The sequence below is a fragment of the Cucumis melo genome, chromosome 11, assembly GCF_025177605.1.
Source record: "Cucumis melo cultivar AY chromosome 11, USDA_Cmelo_AY_1.0, whole genome shotgun sequence".
Taxonomy (NCBI): Eukaryota; Viridiplantae; Streptophyta; class Magnoliopsida; order Cucurbitales; family Cucurbitaceae; genus Cucumis; species Cucumis melo.
Window position 1 is genome coordinate 32,650,571 of NC_066867.1, and position 21,122 is coordinate 32,671,692.

Below are 21,122 nucleotides of genomic sequence, written 5' to 3' on the forward strand. Positions count from 1 at the left end.
TTATATATTATGCTTTGTGATATAATTCACGATTACAGAGTTATGACATACAATACATACATCTATGCACATTCTTAATATATTGCACGTAGTGATAATATTTTACTGATAAATGGATCAAAAGAATAATCACTAATAATTGTCATAGTAGGACTAAGGAAACACTCCTTAATCAGACATCACCATATGCAATCGTTCGTTCAAGTATCACTTGATTGTCAATAATCTCCATTTTCTCTACCTATCATTGACTATAGAACTTCATTGATATTTTTCGATAATTCACCATAGAGCACATAAACTTCTTCGATCTTTCACTTATTGAAAGATCTTCTAGAAAACTAGAACACGATCTGCACACAATTCGAAAACATACTAGAATCGAATAAGAACAAAAGTCAGCATCCCAACAAAACTGAAAAAAAGGACCTAATCTCAACAAACACGTAAAACCGAAAACAACCCAAATCCAGAAGAATAAACTAATACAAAAATAACTTAATAGTTAAAGGAAGTGGGACCATAGTTATTCACATCAAAGTATATTTGATAAAATCTATTTTATTATATTTTGTTATAAATGTTCATTAATTAATAATATATAATATATATAAATAATGGTAAGAAAGTTATATGATCCAATACAAATAAGTTTTTCATGCAAAGCTGACTAGAATAATAAAATTGTTTTTGTCAACAAATATTGCTCAAACTTGATTGGTAATATCATTTCGCTCAAAGCTATTATTTTTGTTAACCGAAGTAGAAGCAAATACAACTCAATTCTATTATTAGGCGTAAATCGTGCTAAATTAAAGTTAAAGTGCAACTAATGAATAACTTTTTAGGAGTAAAAAATCGTATTGGTAGAATTGGACATAATCTTATGATCACGAAGTTGAAAAGATTTTGATGCAGACACATTTGCAGAATAGCAATATTCAAAAACATGAACAAAATAGAGTTAGCTTTTTCAAATAAATTTGACGATCCTTTTAGAAATATATATAGCTTTTTCAAACATGAACAATATATAGCTACTAAACTATATATGGTTCATGAGATCAATATTGGAATTCGTATATATCAATAGTCATATGGTATACCTAATCGTGTATCACGTACGTGATTTTCCTCCGCCTCGTACTAAACAACGTCATTCATGTAATTTACCCCATCCATTATTATATGTGGATTATTTATTTGTAAAAATAATTTGATTACAAATAGTTTTGGTAGGTTTTTTACATAACTATAAATAAATAAATAAATCACATACTTTTGATCATTATCGACAAAATTTAAAATTTTGTTATATTTTATAAATATTTTGATTTATTATGTTATAGTTAAAAATGTTTCTTTTAGAAACTTGTATTTAAGCAATCTCTAAATAAATTTTTAATAGAATTTATTAATCTATTAAACATGATTTTCATTAAAAGTTTATATCTAAAACAACGATTAATCTTGTTTTAATCTTAATTTAAGTACATACTATTCATATATATATATATGAAGAGTGTGATCGTAATAACTTGATTCGTAAAAGGGGACAAAGACAAAAACGTGAATCACGAGGTTAGAACAAGACGAAGAATGATGGATTTGTCTCTTTCTAAATTAATATATACACTTTGGCTTTACTTATTTCATAAAATATTGATATTCCTATCAACTCTTCTTCAATTCAATATGTTATCTTTAGCATTTAACTATGAGTTTTACTACCAAACTTTTTGTTGTATAACCTTTACTAATATATTTTAAATTTTTATTATCTTATATTTTCTTTGATAATTAATATTATTCTATTTGTTAAATTCTTTGCCTAATTAATTTTTCAAGCTTTGTTTGATTTTCGATTTCGTAACATATAACATGTATGTATGGAGAAATTAATTTTTCAATACTACCAATAACACGTATATACCTCCATGAAAATATATTTATTAAAGTTTATATATTACGAACTAGAATAATATATCATTTACTAAAAAGTACCAAATATTAGAAACATGACTCAACTATGAGAATTGAAAAGATCGACAAAAAATCGGCTCCCAAGATTTACATATGAGAGAAAAATAAATAATAACGTCCTAAGTGTGATCGATAATGATGGACATTTATAACCAAGTGCTTTTATTGTTTTATTAAGTCAACTAATGTGCTTTTTATAATAGCCATTAGATTAACTAAGTTAGCAGTAATAAGTTTGATTAATTATTAGACCATGCATGTTTCTGTATAATCGAAAAATTAGCTATAAACATTAATTGAGGTTTGCTAACCCTATAAATTCTTTATTCTCTACCTCTTTCTATACCATTATTGACTTTTATCGTTACAATATCGGTGGTCAAATACGCCTCGATGCAAAATTTTCTCTATTGTGATGGTTATTGTTCGATTTCTTCAAAATACTACAAGTTTACTGTTGGTATTAAATTTTCATATTCATCGAGTATAAATTAAAAACTAAAGTGTTGTTTGGAAAAGAATCACGTACCTCACATATATATTACATCAACGTATTAAAAAATCGACAACTTGTTTTTAATACAATAATTACGGATCAACCAAGAATTAAACCTAAAATTAAATATACAAAACACAACACAAATTCCCTTCTTCTTCTTCTTCTTCTTCTTCTTCTTCTTCTTCTTTTTTTTTGTTTTTTTTTGTTTTCCATTAAATGTTTGCAATGTACTAACTAATTAATCATATGATAAATTAAGGCCCCATCCTGCCTCCGGCTCACATGTTTCACGTTGTGTATGTTATCATCATCGCATCCTAATTTTGATTTAACTAAAATGTTGGATCCATCCCCTAAAATTTAATTTCTAATACTTTATGACAATCATTATTAGACACTAAATATTAAAAGATTTAAAATTTTATTATACCTTTTAAAAGAGTTTAGGGATTAAATTTCGAAAAAAATACTAACAAACGAATGTTATAAATAGTTAGACGTATTCGAACTACACCTTTTACCACTCAATCAATTCTAAAATCCAAATATGATTGGCACATGAAAATATGAAGATATGTGTAGTTCGAAGTGCACTAAGTGCTATCTTATAAATATATATAAACCAAATCACAATTTGTGATCGGATATGTGAATATGCTCTTGCTCCCCTCGTTGCCTAAAGTTTATTTAGCTTGGTTTGTGTATTTATGTTGACGTATATAGATTATTGATCGATCTAACTTAGGCGTGATAATTTTCTTTTTTTTTAACTCTTTTGTTGTTGGTGTTTGCTAATTGTGTCGTGAATTCAGACTACAATAACGACCAATCCAATTTAACTGGTATGATATTGTCTACTTTAGTCAAAACTCTCACATTTCTTTTTATTTCACTTAAAATGTCTCAAACACCCATATATATCATCGATCTAATTTCCCTTTACATGACCAATGTGAGACTTCTAGTCTCACCGACAACATCAAATTGTAACATTATCATTGTCTCACATGTCCAATCACCGCACATAATAAAAATAATATTTACACCATGGATATTTTTTTCACTCTTTTCAAGTGTTCGTTGCGAGTATATGAGCATAGACATGCGTGTGTACGTTTTAATTAATAGTATTCAAAATATTTTGAATACAATAACCAGCGAGAAGTGATTCGACGATTCAAACCATTAATTTTGTGATCGTAGTTTTTTCAACTACTCTATTAAACTAAAACTAACAACTATCAATATATATAAAAGTGTTAACAAATATAAACTACATGTTCTCAACATATTATATTGGACATCAAATTTTGTGTAAAACTAAACACAATTAATTCTCTAAAAACAAAGAGCTCCCCATCCTCTACCTGTCCACATGTTTCACGTTGGAAATGTAATGATCATCACATCCTAATTTAATTAAATAAAATTGCATCTTTTTTTTTATTATTATTGTATAATAATAAAGAATGAATGATAAATAGATATGGGTCGAAATGTACTAAATATATTGTCCTTATGATATGTATACACCAACTAATATTAACTGTGGAGTAATGAAACAATCTGCTCTTGGTCTCTTCATCTCGTTTATATTTGCTTGTTTTAATCAAAAGATAATGAAAACAATTTGTTAAATATATTAGATTTAAAAGTAAGAGAAAATAAATAAATCGAGATTTCAAAATAAATATAAAAAAAAATAATATGGAAATAATTAATTAAGTGGTAGTTTCGCAAAATGTAATTTTAATACTTTCAATAATCTTATACCTTAGGTTAGGTTAGTTATTGAGTTCATTTTACGCATTAAGTGGTAGTTTCGCAAAATGTAATTTTAATACTTTTAATAATCCGATACCTTAGGTTAGTTATCGAGTTCATTTTACGCTCAAGATTCATGTAAACGTTTACATAAATCTATTTCGCAAAGGGTGAGTTGCAACTACTAAGGAGATAGTTGTATTTTTAAAAAAACAAATGATAAAATTTAAAGGTGTTTTTATAATTATTCATCATTAAATTAAATCTTTGGTATATACTTTTACCCGTGTTTCAAAAAACCAAGTCAAAATTTGAAAACTAAAATAAGAACTTGTTTTGTTTTTAGAATTTAGCTAAGAATACAACAATTCTACTGACGATAATTGGTACAAATCATACATCAAAGCATCCTTTTGGACATAGATGTGATAAAGACGCTGATAACGAGTCAACCCTAGCTAGTTGAGATATCTAAGTGCATCTGTTTGCTAATAGACCGTCATATCATTGGCATGGTCGATCTATTAATTATCGATAAACTAATTCCATTAAAGTGATCCAACTTTGCTATGTTTACGATCTTTTTTTAATTTCATTATACACTTGATTATTACCCCAAAAAAGGAAAGAGTGTGATCAGAAAACAATGATGAACATGATCAATGATTGGTGGTTTAAAATATATAAATAAAAAAAGAGTCCAAGAAGGCCAAATAATTCAACAAGTAGAGTATCTAAATTTGGAAAAGTAGGAACCACCAACTATTCATAAAGTTTAATGTTCACTTTCTATGGACTTAATTTGATATAGAACACAACACACGTGAATCATGAGTTTTTGCTAAATCCCCACAAATTGGGATTGCATTCATACATCTTTTGGAAAATAATTAATTGCTTCTTTTTTCTAAAAAAAAAAGAAAAAGAAAAGGAAAAAGAAATCTTTAATTAAGAAAAAAAAGTTCATTTTAATATTCAATTATTTGTTTTGTTATTAGAGTAAACTAAAAAAAAAAGGATATGTATAACTAAAGCATTCCATTTTAATTTTACGAAAATTTTGATAAAAAGTTGGTTTGGAAAAAAAAAAAAAAGCAAAATTTAAAAATTTAAATTTAAATATAATTACGTTGGTAAATAAACATTTTTATGATTTTAAACTACTAATTTTGTTGCTTATTATTTTCTTTCTTATGTTTCTTGGGCTTTTTCAACGATATATATGATGAAAATATCAATATATCTATGTTGAATATATGTAAATGTGAAAATATTAACTAGTCAACTAAAAATTAATATATTACTAAACGTGAAAATAATCCATTTTTAGTTTTATTGTTTTTTTTCTTAATTCTATACTGAGAGTATCGTCATGTTAGTTATCCATGAGTTAAGCTCACTTTCACTTTAACTAACAATCGAGATTCTGGGTTAAATGGCGGTTACATACCCTAATTGACATATTTGGACTTTCCAAATGTTTGGGAAAAATTATCTCATAAGATATTTTTCTTAATAAAAAAAAAACGCATATTTATTTTTATCATCTCATTAGATTTTAAACATCAAAATATGGTGGGGGTTAATAGCCTTAACAAAACAAAAGATCATAATTTAGTGGTAGATAGTCTACGCAATTTTTAAGAAATAATTTGCAGTTTGTTGCAAGGTTTCTTTTTTTTTTTTTTTTCTATAACGAAAATCAACGTATTGACGAAAAATCACGACTTTTTTCAGTACAATAATTACGGGCAAGAATAAAACCTTCTATAATTTAAAGAAAAGTCATGTCAATTACTATTAAATTCCTCGACTCACTTTTATTTGAAATTTTCAATTAACGTTATTTTACAAGATTTTTTAATGGTTATCGGAGAGCTATCCGAAGGTTATCCGTTTTTAAATTTATTACTTTTACAATTTAAAAACTGTAGTGACAAAAATTCTATTTTTATAAATTTATTTTGCTATTTTTACAAAAATCCTATATTATATTGTATCTAATGTTAACATGATTTCAAAAAATCCCTTTTTTCCAAAGTCCAAGAAAATTAAATCATATTAAAATCAATATAGAATATGAAACATATATTTTAAAGCAACCTGATAAATTTTAAAGTAAACAAACATGTCCTACACATGGCATTAATTATCTTTTAATTGAAATCATATTTTCATTGGATATTTTCACATTCTTTCGCGATCTAAAGATAAATCAATATTTTTGTTATACAAATTATCGTTAAAGTAAAGGAGGAATAGTTGTAAATATAGTAATTAGATTTAAAATAATCAAATATACAATAATATTTTATTAAAAAAAAATTTGTAAATATATCAAAATCAATCAAATTCTATTGATGATAATAGAGACTATATTGTAACAAATATTGGTCTATCACTGCTAAACTATAAAAGTCAAAAATCGATGTATACTTAATTATTTATTCCTAAAATTGTTATTCATTATAATTTTTCAAACTAAATCACTAAAGGAAGACTTTAATATTTTAATCAAATTCGTCGTAGTATAACCGAAGCAACCAATAGTTTAGTAGCCATATAAAATGGGTAGAAGTGGATGAGAATTATTTATTATAATAATAATAAATATATAATTAAAAAGTATTATCGGTATTTATTATTGATCGATAAATTTAACATAATATGTCATCACATGGAGGATGGAAAAATGGAAGAAAGGAAAAAGTATAGATGACTTGGTAGGATTTATATATAAGTGTCGTAGAGGTTGAGCAGAAAGAGAGAGGTGTCCTAATATTTGGTTACGTGGAAGAAAAAGAAAAATTGGAAGAAGAAGAAGAAGAAGAAGAAGAAGAAGAAGAAGAAGAAGAAGAGAAAAATATATATAAATATATTGTTAAATATATTTTTATTTATTTGAAAAAAAATAGTAAAAATGTGGAGATTAAAAGTGGGAAAAGAGAGTGTTGGGGAAAAAGAAGAGAAATGGATTAAGAGTATAAGCAATCACTTGGGACGTCAAGTTTGGGAATTTTGCAGTGGTGAAAATGAAAATGATGATGATGAAGCCATTGCTGTTGCTAATAATTCTGCTTCAAAGTTCGAGAATGCCAGGAATCACTTTCGTAATAATCGTTTCCATCGCAAGCAATCTTCCGACCTCTTTCTTGCCATTCAGGTCCTCTCTTCTCTCTTCCATTCCCTTTCTTCTATCTCTCTATTTCAAATCTTCCTTTTTTTCTTTTTCCTTTTCAAATTTCAACTGTGGTTTACTTTGATCGTTATATTTAAAAAAAAAAAGGTTAATTAAAAGCATTATATTATGTAACGATTTAATTCTTGCTACTAATTTTGCATGTAGAAACAGTTTAGTTCCTTGAAAAAAAAATCATCAAATATTGTGTCAACTTTGTATTTTATAAAAATATTGAGTCTCTTAGAAAAGTCATCATCAAGTTTAGTTCCTTAATATATTTTTTTTCATCATATTAGAACTTTATGGATTTCCCTTTTTTTACTTTTTATTTGCTGTAAAATAATCTACATTATTCTGAATCAAATATGTTCATCATTCAGCCCACCTTTGACATATTTGTTTTTTGGAAATTGTTTTTTACAATTTTGTAGAAATTTAGTCATACTATATTTTAGTAGTTAGTTTTATTCTATGCTGAAAAGAATTATATGTATATAAATATGTATCGATAAATTGTGGTCACATCAGTCGACAAGTTATATTATCATTGTCAAACAAATGAGTAAGAAATTTAAGTTTATTAATTTCTATAGAGATATAAAAGTCAGAAATAATTTAGTAATTTTCATTGATATGTAAAGCTTATATGTGTGTACAGTGTGAAAAGGAAATAATAAGAAACGGTGCAAAAAATGAAGGAACCACCAAAGTAAAAGAAGGGGAAGATGTGAAGAAAGAAGCAGTGAAGAATACATTAGAAAGAGCATTAAGTTTCTATTCGGGTAATTCTAATAGGGTAACAATTTTAAGATAATAATCAAACAAATATATAACAAAGTAGTCTCGATCATCGTCTGATCAGTATATATTATCTCTTTTTCTATTCAGCTGTTCAAACAAGCGATGGGAATTGGGCTTCGGATCTTGGCGGGCCTATGTTTTTACTACCGGGTTTAGTACGTTATAATCGCACACCTTCTCTTGCACTTTGCTCATAAGTAAATGTTGTATTATATATATATATATATATATATACATATATATTATAATTTGTAAGTAATATATATTGTGTTGTTCTTCACATCACATGCATGCATGTGTGTGTTTGAACTTTGAATTTAAGTGCAGGTGATTGCTCTATATGTCACTGGAGTCTTGAATTCTGTTCTGTCCAAGCACCATCGCCAAGAAATGTGTAGATATATTTACAATCATCAGGCACGTCTTCGTTCAAATTTCTATCACAATTTTAACTAGTAGATGTATGAAACGAGTGAGTTCAATCCATGATCTAATAAAAGATGTCATATATTTGGCTGGTGTGAGAGCAAAATTGATAAATATCCCCAAGTAGAGTTATCAAGAAGGTGCATATTTTCGAATCTATATTGAACGGTTAATTAATATAAGTTAGTCTCGGATTATGACAATCTTATTGAATAACTTTTAAAGCGACTAACAAAATTGGTATGTATAGCGTACAGAATGAAGATGGGGGATGGGGTTTGCACATTGAAGGTTCGAGCACGATGTTTGGTTCGGCACTGAATTATGTTGCACTGAGACTGCTTGGAGAGGCTGCCGATGGCGGAGAGCACGGCGCAATGACAAAAGCTCGAAGTTGGATCTTGGAGCGTGGTGGAGCTACCGCAATCACTTCTTGGGGAAAATTGTGGCTGTCAGTACTTGGAGTCTATGAATGGAGTGGCAACAATCCTCTCCCACCTGAATTTTGGTTACTCCCATATAGCCTACCATTTCATCCTGGTATACACAATTTTATTTATTTATTTTTCTTTAACTAACCTAAATTAATTTACTTTTATTAGATTAAGATCGATAAGGATCAAGAAAATAATTCAAGTTTTAATGATATATGAGGCCAGGAGATGATGGGTGTGCTACGATTGTACCAACCTAGTTAGGATAATCTAGTGAATGCACTTACTAACCTGATTGGTAGTATTTCGATGAAAAAGATAAAAATTGTCCAATTTTAAATTAGTTACTCTAAACTATTTGAATTTTATACACTTGTATCCAGGAAGAATGTGGTGCCATTGTCGAATGGTTTATCTACCAATGTCGTACTTATATGGAAAGAGATTTGTTGGGCCAATCACACCCATAGTTTTATCTCTAAGAAAAGAGCTTTACACAATTCCATATCATGAAATTGATTGGAATAGATCTCGCAATACATGTGCAAAGGTATAACAACATTCTACGCTATAACGACAACATTTTTAGCTTTGATATTTTTGCTAATTAATACACTGTTTAGTGAACTACGTTAAAAATTGATCTTTCTGAGAATGGTTAATGCAGGAGGATTTGTACTATCCACATCCGAAGATGCAAGATATTTTATGGGGATCGATATACCACGTGTATGAGCCATTGTTTAGTGGTTGGCCAGGGAAAAGGTTGAGGGAAAAGGCAATGAAAATTGCAATGGAACATATACATTATGAAGATGAAAATAGTCGATATATATGTCTTGGTCCTGTCAATAAAGTACTTAATATGCTTTGTTGTTGGGTTGAAGATCCTTATTCAGATGCCTTCAAATTTCATCTACAAAGAATCCCTGACTATCTTTGGCTTGCTGAAGATGGCATGAGAATGCAGGGTTACAATGGGAGTCAATTGTGGGACACTGCTTTCTCTATTCAAGCAATTATATCCACCAAACTTATAGACACCTTTGGCCCAACCTTAAGAAAAGCACATCATTTTGTTAAACACTCTCAGGTAAATTTAGCCTTTAACATTTTTGTTTCTCTTCAAATTATTATTGCTACATGTACAACCAACAATAATAATTATCCAAATTTCTTTGTTTTTTTTTTCTTTGGTTTATAATACACAGATCCAGGAGGACTGTCCTGGTGATCCTAACGTTTGGTTCCGTCACATTCATAAAGGTGCTTGGCCTTTTTCAACTCGAGATCATGGTTGGCTCATCTCTGACTGTACGGCCGAGGGACTAAAGGTATCAGAGCCTAAGAAAGTTGTAAAAAAGAATAGTAAATTTCATAGAGACACTATCTTGAGTTTCCTATATATGTTAAAAAAATAGAGAGATCTCATATTTATTTCATTACAGGCTTCTTTGATGTTATCCAAACTTCCATCCAAAATAGTTGGGGAGCCATTAGAAAAGAATCGCCTTTGTGATGCTGTTAATGTTCTCCTTTCTTTACAAGTGAGTTTAATTAATTAATTATTGGTCACACATCATTAATATTCTCCATTATGTTTAATGTTTTGAATATATATGCAGAACGAAAATGGTGGATTTGCATCATACGAGTTGACAAGATCATACCCTTGGTTGGAGGTAATAATTAACAGTATAATCCCTCGTCATGAGATAGTAATATATACCATCTCAATGGTAAATTAAGCTTTATTATTATACAAAAAAATTATAAAATCTAATGTAGTTTTATTGTTTTTGTTCATCTTTTGTGTATATCTTCAGTTGATCAACCCTGCAGAAACATTTGGAGATATCGTCATCGATTATTCGTAAGTCTGTGGACTATACAATAACGTAGATCATCCAGCTGTATCCATTTATTTTATTTTTGGTTTTTCATGCTGCCTGTAAACACTACTTCCACTTACATTTTTTAACCAAAAAAAAAACATAAAACTTGATTACCACGGTTACAAACTTTGGTTTGAATTGTTGCATGTTCGTTTTAAAAACAAAGAACAAAGAAAAATGGTAATCCAACAAGACCGTAATTTTTTATATATATTATAGTGTCGTATTTAATCGTTTGACGTCACGATTTGCAGGTATGTGGAGTGCACCTCAGCGACAATGGAAGCATTGGCATTGTTTAAGAAGTTACATCCAGGGCATAGGACCAAAGAGATTGATGCTGCTATTGCCAAGGCCGCCAACTTTCTTGAAAATATGCAAAAGACTGATGGCTCTTGGTTTGTTTTCTTTAACTCTACATTTTGCTTTTCCACGGATAAAGTCCAAGTTTTAGAAAAACATACATGTTTTTATATTAAGATAACATAAACAATAGAAGACAATTAAAAATTATAAGAGAAAGGATACGAGTCCAAACGAATTCACGTTGTCTCATTCAGATTATCTAGTGCCTAAGTTTAGAAGATAGTATTTCACTGAAAAAGTCGCACTATTACATGTTTGTAGGTATGGATGTTGGGGGGTATGCTTCACATATGCAGGGTGGTTTGGGATAAAGGGATTGGTTGCTGCAGGAAGAACATATAATAACTGTGTTGCAATTCGTAAGGCTTGTAATTTTCTTTTATCTAAAGAGTTACCTGGTGGTGGATGGGGGGAGAGTTACCTTTCATGTCAGAATAAGGTACATCCATCTGCCCTTACTTCTTCTATTTTAAAGTATATATTCACTATTCATATATAATTAATTCAAATTATTATTTTGCATAGGTCTACACCAATCTTGAAGGAAACAAACCACACTTGGTTAATACTGCTTGGGTAATGATGGCTCTCATTGAAGCTGGCCAGGTAAAATAATCAGATCAGTCTTAAAGGATATGATCAGATGATCATGTGGGTGATGATAATAAATAATAAATATTGTGTATGATATATAGGGTGAGAGAGACCCAGCCCCATTGCATCGTGCAGCAAGATTATTAATCAATTCTCAATTGGAGAGTGGTGATTTTCCCCAACAGGTATATATATATATATATATTTCATTTTGTACATATATATATATATATAATTAGATAATTAAGTTCACATATAATATTAACTTAACAATTATATATATATATGTTGCAGGAGATCATGGGAGTGTTTAATAAAAACTGTATGATTACATATGCTGCATACCGAAACATTTTTCCCATTTGGGCTCTTGGAGAGTATTCCCATAGAGTTTTGGATATGTAACAACTACTACATAAAAAAACATTTATTTTGCTTTCTATCATCTTCATTACTGTTCTGTATGTATATATATTTAATGTATGTGAGATACATATCCCTTCTTCTTCTTCTTTTGTTACATTTGTATCAACCAATATAAATAACAAAGAGTGTTGATTCAACACGTGTGTCTTTCTTATCGAAAAAGTTGAACACTTACGCCTTTTCTTTTATCAGCTAATCTTACAAAGAAAAAGCTAATCTTATAAGGACAATCTATCTAACCTTATGGCTGCCATTTTACTCATTTATTTTTTTTGGAGTTCTAACACATGATAAGGAGTCGGGCATTTGAAAGAACATTTGGTGTTTAGAACGGTAATTAATATGTATAATATATAATGTTTAAATTAACTAAATTATACTGCTCGATCATGTCAGCATAATATGATTTCCAATTCAACATTTATCTTACATTTTCAAGATGGGGATACCTCTAAATATAACAAATGTAACAAAAATATAAAGGTTAAACACACCACAAGTAAAAATGGAAAAGCATAACTTCAAAGCATACATACTTAATCTAATACTACTTTCTATATCTAATCTCAAATTACAATACAGTACATGATCTGGAACGTGTGTTTAGTATCTTTCATGAATAGATCAATACATACTACAACAATTTTAGACAACTTAGAAACAGTATTCATGATATATAGATGGATTTTATGATATATATCACATTTTGAAAAAATGTGTCTCTCTTTTGATGGAAAGTTTTTGTACGTGTTTGGATAAAACCAAATAGGTGATGACAGTTTGTACTTGTCATTAAAGAGTACGATATAATGGCAGTTTTAAATTACCTTCAAAAGTGAACAAAAATATTATTCAACAATGATGGTTAAGAATTAATCATACAACTACAATATTGGCGATTTTCAACGGTCATTGAAAAGTGTAAAAATCAATTTTATTTTAATACAAATAACACCACCAAGAATAACAAAACAATAATAGTAATAGTAATTTGTGATATGATATGATACAATTTCATACCCTACGATAAGATAACACCACCCCCAAGAATAATAGTAATTTGTGATATGATATGATTCAATTTCATTTAGAACTAACAAATTAAATTGTAAGCCAAAATTGTTAATTAAAATTGTAAGGAAAAGCAACAATACGGGTAAGTTTCAATTACGAGCAGATTAGGAGATAATTTTTTTTTTAGTTTAGAAAGTACGAGAATAAAAGGAAGAATTCAAGAATTTCGATAATCGTGCATTCTAAAGTAATTCTAAAAATTCGTCTATGTTAATCTTCTTCTTTTGTCTTAGGTTCAAAATTGTTTATATCAATCGATCTAACTTAAGAAATCGTAATCAAGATTATTTCCTAAAATTTATGTTAATTTCATTCAAAATATGGAGGTTGACCAAAAATGCAATATCAATATAAACCTAAGGTAATCCTAAATTCCTAATGAAAAGAGATAACTACGATAAAAGAATTTTGATAAAGAAAAAGATTAGAGAAAGAAAAAGAACTAAGAGAATATCATTAGAGGTCATGACTATCATCCTTCTCGGATTTAAAAGAGAAAGTTTTCTACGTAGAGAGCGAAAGAGAATAGTGAAAGTTGAGCGAAGACACCGATACCATCATGGGTTGAGGGACGTGCTCTTATATAGATAAAAACATGATCCTCCTAATATTAATATAAATCTTAAGGTTGACGGAAATTAGTGTACTGATAGAAAAAAAAAATTGTGTGGCACATGCAATCAATTCAAGACATATCTTAACAAATGAAGTGAACTTTAGATAATTGTTTAAACAAATGTATATATAGATATCGATAAACTTCTATCTTTATTTATCAATAGCACTGATAAAATTTCAAAACCAGATCTTGAAATTTTGCTATATTTGTAAAAATTTTCATCATTTACAATAATTTTCCAATTTTATCGAATGAAATAAAAAATGGTTAAAAGAGATATTATATATATTACAAATATATATATATATATATATATATATATATATATATATAAATACAAGTGTTAAATATAAATGAATAATATATATTAATGAGTGCAAGGTAAGGAGAAAACGTGAATCACGATATGACACACAAACAAAACTTTTGTTGGATAACTCATTTTAGTTTTAATTTAAATCTTTTTTAGTCTTAATTAATTTTTAGTATTTTTAAAAATTTACCACAAATAATAATTTTGTAGGAAAAAAAATCTACAATAAGTAAATATGTTTTCAAATTTTAAAGTAAAAAGAAAAAATTAAAATAGTAGTGATTAAAATCTACAAATTACGATTAAAATTATAATAATTTACGTAAATATATCAAAACACCAAAATATTTACGACCATTAACAAAAAAAAATTAAGATCGTGTATCAAATATAAAAAATCTATTTTTTTTCAAACTTAAACGGGCTTTTTTCTTTTTTTTTTTTTTTTGTGCCAATTAATCAAGGGTATTTTTGGCGTCAAAAAACCCTTAAAATTATTGACTTTTATAAAATTATAATTTGAATTATTTAATTGATGTTAATATATTATTATTAAATCATCTCAAAATGCCTAATCACTATGATGTAGTAAAAATGTCCTAAACACGTGATACATGCCAAACCATCTCTTCATACTCTTCCACTAAATCTCAATATGTCCCATTCTTTTTTTCTCTTCTAATATATAGTAAATATTTTGACTTTGTCCTTCAAAACAATCTTACTATAGAATGAGACTCAAATTCACATTAATTAATTCATTATATTCCAAGTGAAGATGATGAACAATGGATGAATAGATGAGTAGTAGTATTATCCTTTTGTTATATATCCCTTCCCTTTAGCAATACCCATTATTCAATCTCACAACTTTCAATTGATACTCCGCGGAAATGGAAACCAACGCCTATTTTCCATTTCTGATCACTCTCTTGGCTTTAATCTCCATTTTCTTCATACGAAAATCCAAAACCAAAACCAAAAGAAACAATCTCCCTCCCTCTCCTCTACCTCTCCCAATCCTTGGCCATCTTCATCTCCTCAAACACCCAATCCACCGAACACTCCACACTCTCTCCCAAAAATATGGCCCAATCTTCACTCTCCGACTCGGCTCCCGCCTCGTCGTCGTTGTTTCCTCCACGTCCGCCGCCGAAGAATGCTTCACAACAAACGACATCGTTTTCGCCAACCGCCCCGAGTTCGTTTCTGGCAAGTATCTCACCTATGGAAACTCCACACTCGGGGCTGCCCCATACGGCGACCACTGGCGTAATCTAAGACGGTTGAGCGCAACCGAAGTGTTGTCAACCATACGATTGAACATGTCAGCGAGAATACGAAAAGAAGAGATCAGTATTCTGATAAAGAAATTGAACAGAGTTTCGAGTACGGATTTTGGGAAAGTGAAGTTGAAATCGTTGTTTTCGGAATTGACGTTCAATATGATAATGACAATGGTGGCGGGGAAAAGGTATTATGGGGAAGAAGTGAGTGAGTTGGAAGAAGCTAAGAAGTTTAGGGAAATTATGGAGAGGGCGTTTCAATTGGGTTCATATCCTGGGGATTTTTTGCCATTTTTGAAATGGGTTGATTGGCAATATACAAAAAGAGTTGAAAGTCTTGGGAAAGATACGGATTGGTTTTTGCAGAATTTGGTGGATGAACATCGGAGTAATGAAGAAGAAGGGGAAAAGGGAAATACAATGGTCAGTCATCTCCTCCGTTTGCAGAAGACTCAACCTGATTATTATACTGATGAAATTATCAAAGGCCTCATTGTTGTAAGTTCTGATTTTTTTCTTTTCATAGTGGAAAATTATTGTTTTTTTTTTTTTTTTTGTAATTACTTTGATTAACATTGATGGTTTTGAAATCTTAGAGAGGAAAAAAAAAAAAAAAAACATTGAACGCATTCTTTTTTCCCTGAATTTGTAGACAATTCTATCAGCAGCAACAGAAACATCATCGGTGACAATAGAGTGGGCAATGTCCAATCTCCTCAACCATCCAGAAGCATTAAAAAAGGTAAAGGAAGAACTCGACACACAAATTGGACAAGATCGTATTCTAGATGAAGAAGATATCTCCAATCTACCATACCTCCAGAATGTAATTTCAGAGACACTACGCCTTTATCCACCAGCTCCACTCTTAGCTCCTCATTTATCATCAAGCAGTTGTTCTTTAGGAGGATACCATATTCCTGCTGACACTATCTTAATGGTGAATGCATGGGCCATCCAAAGGGATCCTAAGGTTTGGGAGGACTCGACGAGCTTTAAGCCCGAGAGGTTCGAGAGTGATCAGGTTCGAGAAGGTAGCAACAACAACAATGGTTATAGATTCTTGCCATTTGGATTGGGTAGGAGGGCTTGCCCTGGGATGGGCATGGCTAATCGTGTGGTGGGGTTGACTTTGGGTTCATTGATACAAAGCTTTGAGTGGAAGAGGGTAAGTGAAAAGGAAATTGATATGACTGAAGGTCAAGGAATTTCTATGCCTAAAGTTGAGCCATTGGAGGCCTTGTGTAGAGCTCGTCCCATCATCAAAAAGCTTGCATTGGACATTTGATAATTTAGGGTTCTTGTTTTTTTTTTAACAATGTTAGCTATACTTTTGATGTCGAAAATAATTTGTTCATCTTGCAAGTCAAGTGGAAGGAATGGGAACCACTCTGTTGAATTCCAATGAGATGTTTTTGCTGGAAAATGATGATCGCTGATGGAATTGAGTAATATATATCCTAGTTTTCTAGTGATTTTATGAACAAGATCAACAAACTGAAATAAATTATGGTAAAAATTGTGAAGAAAAAATAGAAGAATTCCATCGACTTTCATTATGCTTAAGATGAAAGCCTCTTGTTAGAACAAGGAAGAAAATAATATTAAAAAAAAACATTGCTATTGACTAAACTTAAGTAAAAAAAAATGCTACAACAAAATAGTGGAGATATCAAATTTTTTAGCATGATATATGCAAATTCTCTAATGTATTCTAATAATCATTTTTAATTAGATGGTATAGATATCAAATTTTCGAATTTATAAAAAGAAAAAATCGTGAATGGATGATAGTTAATGTAAAATATACTAATTACTGTTATTTTTATAAAATCAATGATTTGATTCTCTCACTCTCCAACTAAAAAAGAAGTTGAAAAAAATTCTTATAAATATTGCTTTGTTCGGGGTGAATTGATTTGTTAAAAAATCTTTATATATATATATATATATATATATATTGTTTTCAACACTTAAACTCTTGTCTATGGATCTACCTATACTTTCTTTTATGAACTATATGGATCCATTGCCTCACCATTTATATATGTTCATTTTTCATTTTGGTATATATCAGTTTGTATCCTCTCTCACTATATATACACACACATATGCGATACTCTTGTTTCATTTTTAGGTATATGGTGGAACGAAAATCATACTAATACCATTGAGTCAAGTTTATTTTGATATGGATAGATAACAGTCAAATTTAGAGAGATCATGAAATAACTTGTAATTAATGTTTGACATGCCTTATTTCATGATCACACTTCATTCCAAATTAAGCTAAAAAATAGATATAATTCGGATGAAAAATTACTTCTGAGAAGAAAAATCAACCTCATTTCAAGCATAACTATGACCACTAACCATTCACCAAAGTTAGGGATATTATAATAAAATTGTCCATGCACTACAACAAGTGTGAGATTCCAAACAAAAAACTCTAAAGTTGTCGCAACTACCCTTTTGATAACACATTTTTTTAGTCGCTAAAATCCATATCATCAAGGAAAGACTTGTTATCTGATATAAATAATGACTTGAGATTTTATTTTTACATGCATTTCAATCAAGATATTAACTCAAGCGAAGAACCTAATTCATCTCCATAGCTATGGTAAGTTTTGAATTATATGATAACCAGTGCTTTGTTATAAGTATTTAAGACTAAATAAACCCTACATTTTCAAGATGAATAATCAAAAGAGGACATGAAGGACATTCCTATTCCCACCTCGTGAACATCTCTAACGGTCTCTCGAGGTTCGAGCTCTTACATAATTAAGAAACATCAGCTTTTGGAGAGACAGATGAACAAGCAAATGGATATTTCATAGTGACAGCAGATTATTGCTTCCCAAGAAAAATTCAACTTCTCAAACGTCAAACCTCAAAATCATTTATGTTTGGATTTTAAATTAAGGCATTCATACACGTCTGTTCGAATACTTAACAAGTAAATAAACTAACAAATTAAACATTAGCTTAGCTTCTTGGCGACAAGTAAGCAAGCAATGGATATTTCATAATGATAGCAGACTCTTGCTTCTCAGACAGATCAACTTCCCCAACAGCCTTCCACTTGAAATTCCACATTAAATTCCCAACAAAATACTCCAAATGCAATAACCCCAATCCAAGTCCAGGACATATCCTCCTCCCTGCCCCAAATGGCATCATCTTTATTTCCTTACTCCCCGTTACATCAACTTCCAACTCAACCCCTCCCTCTACTTTATCGTTCAAGAATCTCTCCGGCTTGAACGCCATCGGTTCCGGCCATACTTTCTCATCCCAACCCATATCCGCTACCATAAAGTTCACCGATGTTCCTTTCGGCACCCTGTATCCTCCTTCCAAAACACTGTCCTCTGTCACCTTATGTGGCAATAACATATGCCCCGGGGGATGCCTTCTTAGTCCCTCCATTACTACTGCTTTCAAATATGTCATCTTCCCCAAATCTTCCTCTTCTATTTCTTCACCCTGCTTCTTGTTTCCCATCACTTCTTTTATCTCCTTGTACAACTTCTCCTGTATCTCTGGATACTTCACTAGATTTGCCATTATCCATTGCAACGACGCAGCCGTTGTATCGGTTATCGCGTCGAGAAACTCAGAACATAATGTTATGAGTTCATCGTCTACTAATTTCCTCTTTTTCTTCTCATCATTGTTATCCGCAATTTCTAAATCAAATAAAGTATCAACATAAGGGATTGGTTTCCCAGTTTCTTCATTATCTTTGATTGTTGTTCTGTTCTTTCTTGCTTTGTTAATCAAAGGTAACAACAAATCGTCTTGCCGTTTACGTAGCTGACGAATCTCAGCCCATCGTTTCTTGAACAAAATCTTCCCCAATCTTACTGGCCAGAAATTAAGATCATTGAATTTATTGATATTCAACAAAATCCCACGTTGAGATTCTCGTACTTCATTAATAAACTTCTCATCAAACCTCTCCCCAAAACACATAACTGTAGCTAAACAATACATTGCATAACGAATATGATCCATGACCTTCACAGGCTCAGCAGCCGATGTTTGGCGGAGGCGATGAACCAGAACATCCAACGTCCATTTACGTGAAACCGAATGAGCTTTCAAACGAGACGGATGGAGAAGCTCATACGTGAGGTTACGGCGGAGGGCACGCCATGTAGGACCATAGAAGGCAGTGCTAATATTATGCTGATTACTAGTAATGATTTTGGCTGTTTCCATGACGGGGAAACGGTCAGCAAAGATGGCGCCGTTTTGGACCAAAGCATGGTGAGAAACAGAGTGGCTAGCTATGAAAATGGAAGGGGTGTTACCAAAGTGAAGGGTTACAACTGGGCCATATTTGGAATGGTAATGACGAAGGATGGTTTCAAGTTCAGAAAGAGGCTTGAAAAGCCAAATGGGATTGCCTATAAACGGCAGAGAAAGAGGACCAGGTGGAAGTTTTTGTTTGTTGCGATGGGAAATATAGCTCAAAATTAAGTGAAAGATTGCACAGATGGGAAGGGCAGCAATGAGAGCTATTACCAAACCATTATCCATTCTTCCTTTTTGCTTTCACTGCAACTTATGATCTCTCTCTCCTTTTCCTTTCATTTTTATAATGGGAAAGAGAGAGACCATAGAGTTACAATATGACAACATTATTGAAATGGTTAAAAGTCATTTTTATGTGTATTCATCCTACTCATTCTCCCTCTAAAACACACTTTTAACTAAGCTTACAATTCATTCATATCCCCCTGCTTTAACATGATTCACGTGTTAGTGTTAATGTAGTTTAAGATATGCATGGAGTAGCAGCAACATCATGCTCATATTATAATATATATATATATATATATTGAAGAATATCAAAGCATATAATATATTGTGTGATTGTGATATATCTGTTTGTATGATCTATCGATATCACACGTGATACACGCCAAAACTACCTGCTTTCCAAGATCACTTAGTTAAGACACAAATCATCCCTCTGCTATATATTGTTGCCAAAAACAGTACTTATTAATTATTATAAGCTGCTAGGCCACATACGTGACAATAATTAGCGTATGATTTAATAAATTCTTCGTAAAGAAATTCATTAATGATTGTTATTCACATTATATTAAAAATATATACTTAAGTGAGTGATGATCAGGTAATTGTTTATATTATATGTTCATTGTATGATTGTTATTCACTACACGTGATACACGCCAAAGCACTGCTCCCCTCTCCACAATGAGACAAACACACATTATTACTAATAATATTCTTCTTTTTGTTGTTGTTATTACTAGACACAAATGAATTATTACTGATTTAGAGAAACATACCACGTGAATCTTACCAAAACAAAAGTTGAGAAACATAGAGTTAATTATAGACTACGGTAACGCATTTTTATCTTTTCAATATATGTAATTTTCGACGTGTCTCTTTAGTTATGGTAAAAATAAAATAT

General features: G+C 30.5%; 3 protein-coding genes across 5 annotated transcripts; 2 read left to right on the forward strand and 1 right to left on the reverse strand.

Moving 5' to 3' along the window:
• The first annotated feature begins 6,851 nt into the window (after positions 1 to 6,851).
• On the forward strand, positions 6,852 to 12,506 carry LOC103498907 (cucurbitadienol synthase). 3 transcript variants are annotated; one of them, XM_008461716.3, is made up of 16 exons: positions 6,852 to 7,409; positions 8,086 to 8,209; positions 8,316 to 8,383; positions 8,556 to 8,645; positions 8,912 to 9,194; positions 9,472 to 9,638; positions 9,756 to 10,181; positions 10,300 to 10,422; positions 10,537 to 10,635; positions 10,714 to 10,770; positions 10,915 to 10,961; positions 11,238 to 11,381; positions 11,611 to 11,788; positions 11,875 to 11,955; positions 12,045 to 12,128; positions 12,238 to 12,506. In XM_008461716.3, the coding sequence occupies exons 1-16, from the start codon at positions 7,167 to 7,169 to the stop codon at positions 12,346 to 12,348; spliced, it is 2,325 nt and encodes a 774-aa protein (XP_008459938.1). In that variant the 5' UTR covers positions 6,852 to 7,166; the 3' UTR covers positions 12,349 to 12,506. The 3 variants fall into 3 exon arrangements, with proteins under 3 accessions (XP_008459938.1, XP_050948023.1, XP_050948024.1); XM_051092066.1 differs by lacking the exons at positions 6,852 to 7,409; positions 8,086 to 8,209 and having other exon boundaries at positions 8,368 to 8,383; positions 8,551 to 8,645; XM_051092067.1 differs by lacking the exons at positions 6,852 to 7,409; positions 8,086 to 8,209; positions 8,316 to 8,383 and having other exon boundaries at positions 8,567 to 8,645; positions 8,905 to 9,194.
• Positions 12,507 to 15,037: 2,531 nt separating this feature from the next.
• LOC103498908 (cytochrome P450 81E8-like) lies at positions 15,038 to 17,066 on the forward strand. The gene is made up of 2 exons (XM_008461717.3): positions 15,038 to 16,159; positions 16,314 to 17,066. The coding sequence occupies exons 1-2, from the start codon at positions 15,269 to 15,271 to the stop codon at positions 16,947 to 16,949; spliced, it is 1,527 nt and encodes a 508-aa protein (XP_008459939.1). The 5' UTR covers positions 15,038 to 15,268; the 3' UTR covers positions 16,950 to 17,066.
• A 1,474-nt stretch (positions 17,067 to 18,540) lies between these two features.
• On the reverse strand, positions 18,541 to 20,282 carry LOC103498909 (cytochrome P450 89A2-like). Its single transcript, XM_008461719.3, has one exon. It carries the CDS (start codon positions 20,210 to 20,212, stop codon positions 18,653 to 18,655), a length of 1,560 nt encoding a protein of 519 aa, XP_008459941.1. The 5' UTR covers positions 20,213 to 20,282; the 3' UTR covers positions 18,541 to 18,652.
• Between the last annotated feature and the right edge of the window lie 840 nt (positions 20,283 to 21,122).

Excerpts from the sequence above, each read along its gene's own strand:
- LOC103498907 (XM_008461716.3), top strand. The coding sequence starts at position 7,167 with ATGTGGAGATTAAAAGTGGGAAAAGAGAGTGTTGGGGAAAAAGAAGAG. Across the intron at positions 10,636-10,713 it reads ATGTTCTCCTTTCTTTACAA|AACGAAAATGGTGGATTTGC; the intron begins GTGAGTTTAATT and ends ATATATATGCAG. Across the intron at positions 11,789-11,874 it reads ACCTTTCATGTCAGAATAAG|GTCTACACCAATCTTGAAGG; the intron begins GTACATCCATCT and ends TATTTTGCATAG.
- LOC103498908 (XM_008461717.3), top strand. The coding sequence starts at position 15,269 with ATGGAAACCAACGCCTATTTTCCATTTCTGATCACTCTCTTGGCTTTA. Across the intron at positions 16,160-16,313 it reads TTATCAAAGGCCTCATTGTT|ACAATTCTATCAGCAGCAAC; the intron begins GTAAGTTCTGAT and ends CTGAATTTGTAG.
- LOC103498909 (XM_008461719.3), bottom strand. The coding sequence starts at position 20,212 with ATGGATAATGGTTTGGTAATAGCTCTCATTGCTGCCCTTCCCATCTGT.